Source organism: Molothrus aeneus, chromosome 4 (assembly GCF_037042795.1).
Source record: "Molothrus aeneus isolate 106 chromosome 4, BPBGC_Maene_1.0, whole genome shotgun sequence".
NCBI classification, from domain to species: Eukaryota; Metazoa; Chordata; class Aves; order Passeriformes; family Icteridae; genus Molothrus; species Molothrus aeneus.
In genome coordinates, this window is record NC_089649.1 from 37,919,605 (window position 1) to 37,933,386 (window position 13,782).

Sequence of the window (13,782 nt, forward strand, 5' to 3'; positions counted from 1 at the left end):
CTCAAAAGAAAACGGTTGTACATACATATGTATATTACAAAACAATACTATCTAATAAACCCTGACTATATACTAACAGAAAAGTCATCAGCAAGCATCAAACTTGGCCACAGCAGTACCTGAAACACAGGTTTCACACACTGAAAGGAAGGAAATTTTTAGACCTAGGAAGGTGGTACCAGTAAGTGTCTATGCAACTTCCTGTAGAGAACACTGTGATAACAGAATTACAGATTGCAGCTTCATTTAGTTTACTATTTAGTTTCACACCTTTAAAGGAAGTGAATTTCCAATGACATGAATTAGCTTTGACAGTAGTAAGAAAAGGGGTTTAATGCTACTATCAGGGAGATTGCTTCATTTTCCACTCTAGGAGCACGATTCCCTTGTTCCATGGCCTATATATCATAAACATGTGACAGATGGCACTAACTGGCTTTGCGTACTAAAGAGAAAGAACTGGAAAAGGATGCTGCTGGGAAATACACAAAACGTATCTTGTGCTGCTGATTTTCTAAAACCTTCTTTTGGAATTTGTTCCAAATACCAGAAAAATATAAAAATCCAGCTCATGTGACACATGCCTAATAAGCATATGTCTCTTTCTGCTGACTTTGTAATGTTCTCAAAATCAGTGATTAATTAAGAAAATCTAGTTATACCTGGTACTTTGCAGATAGTGTTCACTGCATTTTGTTAAGTTATTAAGAGAATGACTGAAAACCACATCCACCTCAAGCAGATGGCTCAGTTTTAGTCAAACCTACAGAGCTGATAAACTGACAAAGTCAGCAACATAAACCATTCACCTCTTGCAGTTAAATATTATAAAAAAAGTTTTCAGGATAATTTAAAGCATCATATGTATTTTCTTAGGCTTCCTTTGGATCACAAGGAAGTAAAATAACTTCTCTACAGCCACTGAAAGAATCCACATCCCAAAAAAAGGCCTATGATTTCTGCAAATTCCTAAACAACCTTTCCTTCACTTGGTGGGGGAGTGGGTGGAGGGAAACATTTACCATTAGAACAGTGATCTGGTTGATAGTGACAAAGTCTGGAACTGGAGGGAATGAAGCATCCCAGAAGTCATTCAGAAAGCAATATAATTACAGGTTAGTCTCAATGAAAAGGGCACACATTGATAATTCCAAATGTCTTTATAGCCATCCAATTCATAAAGGCTTATGGATTTAAAAATTACTGTCTAAAGAAAGAAGAGTCTTCCATTCAGCTGTGTGATTTTTGCAGATACATTCTCTCTATAAGGAATACCTGTCTATACAGCATTTGTTCTCGTGAATTTGAACACATTTGATTTATATTAGCTTTCAAGTATTTAGAGTAACTGTTTTACCTTTCTCCCCCAAAGAAACTAAAGTCAGGCTTTAATCCACTGCTTTGAGACAAAATCCTTAAAAAAAAATTATTGGCTTTTTTTAGAAATTTTTGGGCTCTGCATCTTATTACAGGCTGAATTTTGGGTTGTATTTTCCCCCTAAAAACAAGCAAGTGAAAAAGCACTCTCTCTACCCATCATCTCTCTAGGTTGCCTCCATAACTTTGGAATTATTGACCATGATCATTCTGTATTGTAACTTGGAAAGAAAATCATAAATTTTCTCAAGTTTATGACTGGCATTTATAGAATTTAAATGGCAGCTACAAAACTTGCTTATAGTTTTTAAATTACAAATACTTACTACTTGCCTGTATTTCCACAGCAGATATGATATGCAGCTGTTATAGACTCCTTGAATTCAGACAGTAATCCAGGGAGATGGAATGAGGGACCAGTCTGCAGGACCAGCACTCAGATCACCTCTTTTATTCCACAGGGCTGTTGCTTTTGCTGAATCCCCAAGGGCTGAACACTCCAAGTGAACTTTGCTGCCTATTGAAGGTTCTTCATTAATTAATCTCTCCCCAAGTGTGGCCAGGAGAGTCTGAGGTGAGGGTCTGAACCCCTCTGGCTTCACTGAAATGTGGGCCATGGGAAGGCTGAGGAGAGGCCAGACAAGGGACGGTCAGAGCTGTTGATGCCCTCAGGGACATTGATATGGACGTTTCTGAATGGCAGTGTTGGATCAAGGTATTTTGGCTCTTATTTTAGGCATTTAGAGAGTGTTTCATATTTTGTTTATGCCCTCATCATGCCCTACTTTCTCTACAGAGGTCTGCTGCTTCTTCTAAATTATAGCCAGTAGCTGCATTGACAGAGATAAAAGATACAGGGTGGCTTGTGAGTTGTGCTATTTGCATTCAGAACACAATGCAAAAAGTTAAAACTGCCTTTATGTGTTACCACCTACATAAATAACTCTCAGATTGGGATTGATTTTTATGCTGTATGACATTTAAAATGCAGCATGCTAATAAAAATATAGACAGAAAGCATAAGCATGATTAAACAGAATCTAACACACTTCACTCCACTGCAGCATCTGCCTGGCACATTTATCACAGAAGGACAGACTCCAGGCCAGCCTGAGACACTTCACAGCACTACGAGCATTAAGAGCCCAAATGTGTCAAATAACCTTTAAAAAGTACAGTTGGGTAGGGCACACTGCTAGATTTTTTTGAAGTTCTTATAATTATTAAACATAAAAATTAAAAAAGAAATAGGTTTTATTTCCATTTCAATGTGTATTATTTTAAGGATATAGGCACTACAGTGTTTATTTCTACTTACATATTCTTCTTTCTGGTTTTTGGTCTTTCAAAAGTATGATTACTATAGAGCTACTGCCAACAGTTGATCAATACTTGTGAGAAAATATCAAGGATTTATTCTCCCTACAAAATTATTTTAAAAGCAGTGTAATAGCTACTTCAACAGGTAGAAAATTAACAGGTGCAAATTTCTTTGTGATTTGCACAGTTTACCCAATTCAAAGCAATTGCTTATCTGCTTTTAATCAATATCTTTGCTCCTCCTGCCTTTAAGACATAAGTTTAGATATACCTTTCACAACTGAATAAAATCAAATTTCATTTTACAATAGGTCTACCAAAGAAAGAACTGGGTTTAATATCTCTTTAAGTTAACTAAGAAAACAAACAGGTCCAAAAGCTACTAACTGCAACAACTAGCTAAGAAAAACAAATGGCAGGGGGAAAAAATTACAATTCCTTAATCTTTTATGATGAATTATATGCATTTGGACTACATTCCCTGATGATACTTTCACTTTAGCATGTGACAGAGAGAAGCTGAAAAACGTGCTATGAAGAGAAAGCATTGATTTGTGGCTGTTCTGCACTAATAGCTTCCTAGGGACTAATAAAATAAGTTAGAGCCTAATAAAATGACTGATCTTTCATTCAGGATAACAATGAACCTTAGCCACCAAGTCAAGCCAGACTCATCATTCTAAATGACAATACAAAAAGGCAAAGCAGACGATACATCTTCCCCTTAACCCAACATATTATTATACAAGAACATAAAAATTCCTTGATCCAAAGAAGAAATTTTAATTTGCTGTAGCAGTGACATACTTATTTGGTTCATGCTCCCTTCTGGCTACTAATCCCACAGTGAGAACATCTAAAATTTGCAGAGGAGCTTTGGAAAGGATGTTGATAACATACCCCAAGAGAAGTTAAGAAATTTCAGATTCCATTTCTAGCTCTTGTACAAACAGTGGTACCCAGTCAGATCAAATACACATATATCTTGTTCATTTTTGTATGTCAAACAACGAATATAAGGAAGGAGGCAGGCAAGTCAACAGGATAACCTCCAACACAACCTCAAGCCTTTGTGACTTCCTGAGCTGGATAAGTCTGTGTGTATTAGAAACCATCAATGGATTTGTTTTTCATGATTACCCAGTCTTCCCTTGAAGCCATAAAAAGTTCTGGCATCCATAATATGCAAATAGGTTTAGAGTTTTGCTATGAAAAAACTGAAGAACTTGCTCCTGCTGAATCTGGTGCCTACTACTTCCCTCTGATACCTCAAACTTTTTGTACTGGAATAGAAAGACAGTCCAATCTTGCATGTCTTATTGATGATACTGTGAATTTACAGACCACTCTTGCAACAGTTCTTAATTACCCCTTTTCTAGACTGAAGAATTCTCCTACACTCATTTTAAACCAGGTATCTCCTGTTCTATAATTCTATAATTTTCTTTGCTTTCTTTGAGGAACCAATGTTTTATACAGTATTTATGATATGAATTAAAGATGGACTTATATAATGGTATAAGCATGTTCTCTGTTTCACTTTGATTTTTCCACTTGTTGGTACTTGGTTTGTTTTTTGATCACTCCTAAGCCCTCAGATCTTTGTTGTGGAACTATCCATCAGAAGAGGTCAATGTTTTTGATGATCAAATCACTTCACTTTTACGAAAAATATTCATGAAAGAAAATAATTACAAATTTAAGGATAGGCTTCTTCAGCTTAGTTACAACCATTAGCAGCTAGGTAAGAATTTTAATTTCAAATATCTAAGAAAATCATGTCCTAAAGAGAAAATTTTAAAGACACAAGAAAACATTTCATTTAATTTCAGCATGCAATAAGCTATTTTTTTAAGGTAATAAATTTAACAAAGAGAAGTTGATGCTCAGCAAAACAAAGGTCTTCCAGAAATAGATTTTCAGGAATAGCAAGGCATGAAACCTTCAAAATAGCTTAATTCTAGAAAAACCAGAGGCAACAGAATTTTGACATTTCAAGTCTCAGGATTTTGAACAACTCCTTGGTTACCTCTTTATTGTGTTTATTCCCAGAACTGATACTTGTTGCACAAGTCTGCTTTATCTATTTATAGTTTGTGGCCACAGGGTTAGTTTGCTTGCTTGCTTGCTTTTAAAATGCAAGGATGCATGGAACAGATTTATCGATATTATACTAAAAAAATTTTAGTAATAAATTAATTAAAGCTGTGGGATATTTAATAGTATTACAAATTGCTTGTAAATACTAAAAATATTAACTTGGTCAAAATTTCATCAGCTAAGCTTATCTAAACCATTTTCTTTATGATATTCACTAAAAAAATATTTTCTTGAGTCAAATTTATATCCCATGTGGAATTTTTCAGCAGTTTTAAAAGGAGACAAGTAAAAAGTACTTACAAGGTGAAGGCATCGATAACATCTCCTGCAGATCTTGTCATCTCAAAGTAGGTTTGCAGAATGTTGACGGTTCCTGAAAGTGCTTCATGCCCACAGCCACAGAACAGTGCAACTCCAGCATAGAGCAGGATGGTGGCAATCAAAGATGCGTAGGGAATGCCTCCCAGGCATTTGATGCAACACTCGAAGCATCCTACAAGAAAGAAAAAGAAAAGGTTATATACTACTAAATTATATCAAAAAGGCAAAAATAATGTTTTTCTTGTGAGAAACACTTCTGAAAATGAAAGACTGTAGGCCAAAGAGAGTTTAGGTCAAGTGTAACAACCCAGACTGTCAGAAAACATGTGAAAGGTTATTCCAACTTCTGAATTTTCTCAGTTGCTACTTGACCTATTAAATGTAGACATGCCATCTGATTAACATGAAAGGTTAAGCAGTCAGTTCCTTGCAGAGCTTCACGCTTTTATTCAGAGCAGGTTACAATGTCAGTCTTAGGTTATATCTATATTCACACTTCCTGCTGGTCATCTATCAGATTACTGAGGAGGACTCTCAATAACAGGAAAACCACTAAAAAAAAAATAAAAAATATTTTCAGTCCAATACCTTCCGTCATCATAGGTTCATTCCAATTTTTTTGGACATACACTTCTGACAACAGAATTGCTCCTGCTCCTTGTGTATACTCAAATAACTCACAAGCATAAATAAAGACATCGATCAAAGAACACAGAATTAGAAAAAAATTTAGTCGAATTTTCTCTCAATATATTTTACTCTGTGTGATGTTCCTTAAATGAAGGTAATTGCTCTTGAGTTATAAAAGGCCAACTTCTTGTCCTGCCATCACAGTGTCTAAAACAATGCCCAGTTCCGCAAAAAACCCCACATTCCTTCAGTAAGTGTGCTCAAGTTTCTGGCACTACCCTGCCTAGTTTCATGAATGCAGCATCTCTGACTCTTCCAAATCTCATCAATCCCTTAACACCTCTTACATTCCATGGAACCCTTCCTATTGTCTTCTGCAGGGACAGGGAAGGTGGGATCCACTGGCTGAGAGAAGACAAGCAGGAAGTAATCAGAAGCTGTGTTTTCTCCTAAGCACTACCAGTTTACAGCAAAAAGGATAGAAAACAAAGTAAGGCATATAGATTTTAAATATTTGCACAGACAAAGACCAATTAAAAATTACATATAAGATGCTCAACAGGTATGATTCAATATATTTTAACTTGTTCCAAAGTCTTTATGCTGTGCTAATTATAGTACCAGAGATATATCAAAAGAAAAAAGCCATTCTTTAAAGACAGTATGTCTACTTTCATTATGTCTAATTCTCAAATGTAGCTTCTCTAATTTCATATTTTGTCTTTTAATTTGGTATATTTCTATTTACTTTAGCCTAGATAAGACAAGTAATAATTTCCTCTGTCTGTTAAAACCTTCATTTACCTACATTTACTTTTGACTTCTTTTAATGAACAAATATTAAATAGTCATATATATGTTTAGCATTTATATATGTATATAAATTTATATACAAGATTGCATGAACAGTTTAAGCCTTTTTCAAATATGTACATATTTTACCCAAATAGAAACCCCCTGCTATTTTGTAAATAAAAGTTATATTATGGAAGGCAGTATTCTAATGGCTGGATAGCTCTTGGTAAAAAAAATATAGTATATTAAACATTGACTATACTAAATACATAAAAGACAAAATAATACCCAAGTATGTATGCTAGTTGTACAAAAAGAGAAAGTTATAGCTTGAGACTACTTTTGTTTAATGCCAACTTAATGTATCAGAGTCAGCTGTGAAATACCAGAGGTAAAATGTGCAAATCCATACATTTAAACTGCTGCCAAAGTCTTGCTGAGTAACCTGTAGTACAAGTCACCCACCTGGAGCATTCACCACATACTACCAGGGGTGTAACACCTTCCAGGCTTTCAGGTGAGAGCATTCCATCTCCCTGCTCCCCCCATCTCTGAGCCCATACATTACTGGGTGAAGAGCAGATTTTCCTTGCAATTCCCACCATTCCACTGCACTGGCAGCAGGCAGCTCTCCTCTTCAGCAGCACAAGGCTTTGGATGTCCAGGGATGGATGAGCCTTTCTTTGGTGACAAACTACAGGGGTCTTATACCCAGGGACTCTGAGCTTTTCATCAGTGCAAGAGCTTAAGAACAGACTAGAAAAATTTAAAAATGCCTTTGGAGTAGCTAATTCTGCATGCAGATAACTGTAGTAATCTCTTAAAACTTCTTTGGTCCTGTTTTCTAAGATTATCCAACTGTGATTAATTCTTCAATATTTAAAAGACTATACAAATACTAAAAAAAATCATTCACTGGAAAAGCTTTGTCTTAAAGGCAAAAATCCTAAAAGTATATATTTGAAATAAATTCACTGAACAAGAACTATGGGACAATACATAGTTACCTGACATCAGAGGTTATCATAAAATGCCCGTTACCATTTTCAGCACAGAATAACAGCAGGAAAAGCCACAGAAAACTAGTACCACTGTACATCTATTGACATTATAGGAGAAAGTAAAAAGGGGAAAGATAACAATAGGGTAATAATAGGAACGATACATGAGGGCTTGTAAAGTCAAAGATTAAAAAATAGCATAGACCTAAATATTTTCAGGGACACACGGACTTTAGGGAGTATTCTTGATATTTTCTTGATGTAGCTTGGTGCAGGGAAGAGGAAGAGATTTTGTAAAGGTTTCTTTTTCCCCTTCTGAGAAAGATGAAGTAGAAGAGAGAAAGTTGAGGGCACTGCTGTCTGGGAGCAGCTGGCTGTGCATTACCTCCTGAAGCTGCTGCACCTCACTCTTTAGGTCCAGTGAGGGCTGAGCACACACTCAGATGTTCCAAATTTGAATGCCATCAAAACCCACAGACAGATATATTACTTCAGCTTTATTATAGTGAAAGAGTTTAAAAGTATATCAAAATAGCATAACAAAGTAAAACCAGTATAAATTATTACAATGTAATGATGTCCAATCCAAGGAAAAATTCAATCAAAAATAAATCAGCTTTTTCCCCCTCACCTCAAAATTTGTAAAATAACAGAAACAAATTTATAGTTTGTGAAGAAGTGCTTCTATTCATCGCTCACATTTAAACTATTCATGTTTATAAGCCTTTGAGGGAAGCTTTTATTGGTATATTTCACCAACCTGAGCTCTTTTCATTCATAAAAAAATACTGGAAAAAATTAATTCAACCACGTGAAATTTTCAGATAATCATATATTGTCAAAGCCTTGCTCATTTACTTCACTCTTCTATAGCCTTACTACCTTTCTCACTGCTTACTTAATGAGTAACTCCAGAGTTTTCAGTCCTGTCAAAGCAACTGAAAAGTAAAGAAAACCAGTGAATCAGCATTATGATTTTAAAGTGGATATTACACATCATTCATACACCACACAAGGTAATGTGCTACAGGTAATATCTGCTCCAATTCTTTTCTTTCAATTGCTCAGAATGTGCAAATGGCTGTTTAATACCAGAACAATTGAAGTGCTATTTTAACCTGCACAGTGATATTGAATCACCAGCACAGAGTGTGACTCAGCTGTGAGAGTGTGTGGATGTCTGTGTGAGACAGGCAGTCATTCACCTCTCCCAACACGCTCTTCACAAGGCACTTAACACATACAGTCACAGAAATAATTACTAGGAAAGATGAAAAAGATTCTATGCTCCTTTGATGTTTGTTCTCGTCTTCAAATACAGTTTTCAGTACTTTTCAAACTGTTCACTCTGCACAATACACTTGTGCTATATAATTCATCATCCACTGTTCTTATTTTACTTATGTATACCAATATTTTTCCTTCAGGTAAAAACATAAATCTTATGGGGCCACATGTCTTTACCAAAACTGCAGGAAGTAATTGAAAAGAGTATCCTTTTTTGTGGTTTTCAACATGAAACTCTGTACTGTTCTTTTTTTTTCCTCTGTTTTATTAAAATCATTCCATAGAGAAAATTCAATCATGAAATACACAGAAGATGACAAGAAATTTTATTTTATGCAAATAAATTAAACTCCAAATACTGACTATATTCAGCTATCAAAACACAACATATTAATGTTGCATTACATTCATCCAATTCCAGTCAACAGACATCTCATAGACAACTACCTCTTTGCTCCTCTTAGTACAATTATTACTGTCTACACCAGACATATTCTAGATATAGATCTCTAAACTTCCTTACACAGGCAAATCTGTGCAAATCTCTTCTCATTTCTGGGGTTTGGGTGTAAATACTCTCTTATATCTTCAATTGCATCAGCCAAAAATAAGTTGACTTTCTGTTTATACAATCTCTACATTTAAAAGGCAAAAAATTTAGATATTGAGCAGCAGAAGAAATTTTCCCTGTGACTTAAATGTAATTATGCACACAAATTGCATCACCACAATAATTTCTTTGTTTGTGTGTTATGATATGTGAACTCTTTCTCCTCATAGTAGATCAGGACATATATTTAACAAATAAAATACTCAGCCCATTTCTGATGCCACTTCTGTCTGTAAAAGTTAAATCAATGACATCAGAACCAGTTTCAGAATGCTGTTATGCTACTGCCTTTCACATAAATGGTTAAGAAAACCCATTCACCCCAGATATTAGTATGAAGAATATCAATATTAAAAATATATTAAAACTAAACATAGAAAATACAGAAGGATATTCTGGTTTTGTTTTTTTCATCATTTCCAACTCATTTGCAGCTGGAACACCTAAATGGTTAATCAGAGACAACTACATGTCCAAAGAATTACTGACTAATCACAGATAATTACTTCTCTAATGGGACCAAGTACCTCTGAAGAACATACAACATTTTAATAATATTTTTTCTTAAATTACTTTTCTTAAAGAGTTTTCTATCTAAAATTAGAAGACAGGACAACAAAGTCCAAGTAAAATACCTGAGAACTACATACACTTGAAATGGAAAACAAAATAGCAAAATCTTCTGTGTCTTCCATGCCTGGCCAGGCATGCATTTTCTTCATATCTAAATTTGTACCACTTGTCACACAGCTTTCATGGCCAATCAACTCAAATACAGTTTCACAGCCCCATGATGAAGCATGAAGATTTACTTCCAAATTCTATTAAGCTAGGACTTAACCTCAAGTCAAGCTATTGTTATATAATATTTTAATTGATAAGCAGAGCCATCAAAACACAATGTATTGGACAGAAAGCAACACTTTTTACTTATATCTCATTCCCTCAATTACTCAACATGCAGCATGATTTCCTGATCTGAAACGACCCCAGGACTTCACAGTATAGCATCAGGTAGAAGCAATCCAGCTCCCCCAGTATTATCCCAAGAACAGAGAAAGGACAAGACATTCACAATGTGGTTTTATAAAGCTGCAAATGAGGTGAAGCAACATTGGGAATGAATCACCAAAGATTACCCCTGTACTTTGACTTGGAAAACCTGCTCAAGAAGTGCTGCATGCACAATCCCATGTGATTTGACCCCAGGCTTATTAATGGAATATATCCCCACTCTGTTCCACCCTCTCCCATTACACAAGATCTACTGGAAACTAGACCAGTAATGCTAACAACTGAAGTTGCTTCTTGGTCTTGTTCAGGAGATGATTTCTCATTTAAATTAACCTTCAATAAGAATGCTTACAATTACCGAATTACCTATCAAGCAATAAAAAACAATTTTACCACAAAATTAATTCTGATATCCTGACTGCTATAACTACAGTGGAAAAGTAAATTTGACATTGAACACTTGTAAAGAAACATGATATACAGAAAAGCAAGAATAATGCCCCAACAAACACAAAAGGATTTTTGGAAATAGGCAACTAATTGCATGAAAATAAAATTTAAAAAACCCACAAATATTAAGGTATCCTTTTACGCATTAAATGGTGTATCATTACTGGATCTACTATGACTTATCTGCACAGTGTGACTGGATATTAGCTAATGAGATATCAGCTAATACAGAAAATGAAAATGTTAGTCCTGAGGCTTTTACAGTCATTCTGCAGTTAATAGCTGCTTCAGTTACTGCACTCAGCATGGGACCAAGGCTAAGAGGAATCATAAAGACTTTTTCTTATTTAGATGCAAAATGCCTCAAACTAAATTGACATAATTAACACTGTGCATTGTTAAAATCACTATAATATGTGTTTGTTCATGAGAGTCCCACTGGCCAAGATGACAGCTTTAAACAGTGGAGATATAGTCTGGTTATGCTGGATTTTGGAAGCAGCTCCCACAAACCCAGCCCTTCACCAAAATCACTGTCCTCATATTGCCTTGCACTAAAAAAAACATCCCAGAAACCACCTTTGTGGACTGGCTAGGTGCACATTGGTGCCCAGGGAATTATATGGAGGATAAACAACTGCAACTTGCAGCCCAAAACTGCTGTATAACATCTTACGTAATTCCTCCTTTAACTAAAAAGCAACAAAATATTACCTTTGTAACATCCATCCCGCCCATGCTCTGATTCTCTATCTTGAGAAATGTTCAGTCATAAAAATAATATGACCTCAGATATTTGAATGATACTGGGATTATGTCACCATGGACATCCCAGGTCCACACACAGACATCCCCCAGTGGCCCCAGGCCAACTACAAAAGTGATCATTTTGCAGCATAAACACTCACAATTTTAGACAATAGACTACATTTTGTCTATAGGTTGATACAAGGATTTTCACTAACATAAAAAAACCCAATAAAATCCTTCTAAGAGGTTTCAAAACAAAAATGAAAAGAAAAATTTCATACTTGTAATAAAGTGGTCTGAAAATGTAGCCTTAAGAGCTGAATGTGTATGTCAGGAATTCTTCAGTGAAAAAAAATTCACATCTTTATTGACAGCTTTAAGAGGTGATGTTTTCTTATGTGGCTAAGTGCTGAAATACTTGAAATTGAAGCAATAGAGGTAAAATACTGAAATACTTGAAATTAAAGCAATAAAGGTAAAATATTTGATCCTTCAACATGTTTTGAAATGAATAAAATATTCAAAATCTTCTCTGTAGTCATTAAAGAAAAAGGAATAGAGGGGTCACAGACTAAGGAACATAACTGAGTTCAGCTGAGTTTTAGCTACCACTTTTAATGAAAAATTGAAATAATAAACTGCTTGCTTACTCTATCCTACAACAATACAAGATTTCTCAGTACTTCTACTAGGAAAATACATTATTGTAAAAACTTTTCTAAACTGAACTTAATTCTTGGAGAAGTTTGTTAGAGATTTTAGAATTCCAATACCAGCCTAGGTCAGTAGTCCAATGTAAATTCAAGGGTTTCCTGGAATGCAAGCAGTTTTTTATTTTTAAGTTTGTAAAACATCCTTGTAGCATCACCAATATTTTTAGAAGAGAAAATTGTGCAGCAAAATATTTTTTTCAAAAAGGAAATTACTAAGACCTTCAAAAACCTAATTTAAAATTCATTTATTAATGACATTTTTATCCTTAGTGCATATGCAAATTTTAAAGTTATTTCCTGCATGGTAATTTTCATTTGAAATATGGGGAGCTGGAGATTGCATGTTATTTTAATAAAATACAGTACATTACAAAAAAATCTCTCTCTCCCTTTCTCATATGGATGCTGTCTTGATCTCAGTAGCAGATAACAGTTCAATCTGAACAAGGGTAATAGAATTAGTACATTTTTTGTACACTGGTTAATATTTGGTATGATTTCATCCAAACTGTCCCTTGTTCTTGTCTCTTGTTCCTTGTTAAGCACTCAATACTCCAGTTCAATTTGTAACGTTTAACAAACTGCACTCATGACAGAAAAAAAAGTAATTCAGCATGCTCACTAATAATCATGGTACCTCCTACATCAGAAATATAACTTAGATTTGCGTTTTCATCATATGCATTGAACACATTTCTTCACTTTTATTCAAGGCAATTAAATCTCAAATGGATTGCCTACATAGATACCCAATAATTCACTGTGCTAATGCAGAGTTAGAGTAAAATGAAACATGCTACTTTGCCAATGAGAAGAAATATTGTTTCAAGAAGCCTTGAAACATAGCTATAACACATAGCTATTCAAACAACTATGTTTAGGAAATCCACCTTGCCAAGTGATCTATAATATCTGTGTTACCCTCAACTGATATAACAAATTTTCAAAGCCAAATCAAAGATGTATTTTATATTTGAGCTAAATTACATTAAAAATAGATTTTCAGCTAAGTTTAAAGACAGCTAACTTAAAGAAACATGATTTTAATTCTCATTGAAGCCCAAAGCATGAAAACAGACAGCAAGGAAGAAGAGATCCTCTCTTTCTCCTGGTTTAGGAGTCACATGTGTGTACTAATCCCCAGATAACAAACAAGCTTCTCTTGTTCCATCCATCTTAAGTGCTCTTAAATCTAGAGGGAAAAAACCCCAAACAGGATACCTACAGCCTTTTTTCCTAAATAACTGAAACGCATCTTAGGATAGCTGAATGTGGATAAATGCACATATATATTTATATACACACATACAAGAATCCATTTTCCATCATAGTGGACTGTACTCTTATCAATAATCAAACAGCTGGTTGACTTCCCCTGTTGCACCAAAGTATTCTGCCAAAGTATTTGCTGGAC

At 34.9% G+C, this 13,782-nt stretch overlaps 1 protein-coding gene across 1 annotated transcript in view; it reads right to left on the bottom strand.

The window, feature by feature from the left end:
- The window catches only part of GPM6A (glycoprotein M6A), a 116,087-nt gene that overhangs the window by 33,065 nt on the left and 69,240 nt on the right, over positions 1-13,782 (bottom strand). The window contains exon 2 of the mRNA XM_066548297.1: positions 5,098-5,290. Within this exon, the coding sequence (XP_066404394.1) occupies positions 5,098-5,290 (193 nt within the window). The remainder of the gene's footprint in view (positions 1-5,097; positions 5,291-13,782) is intronic.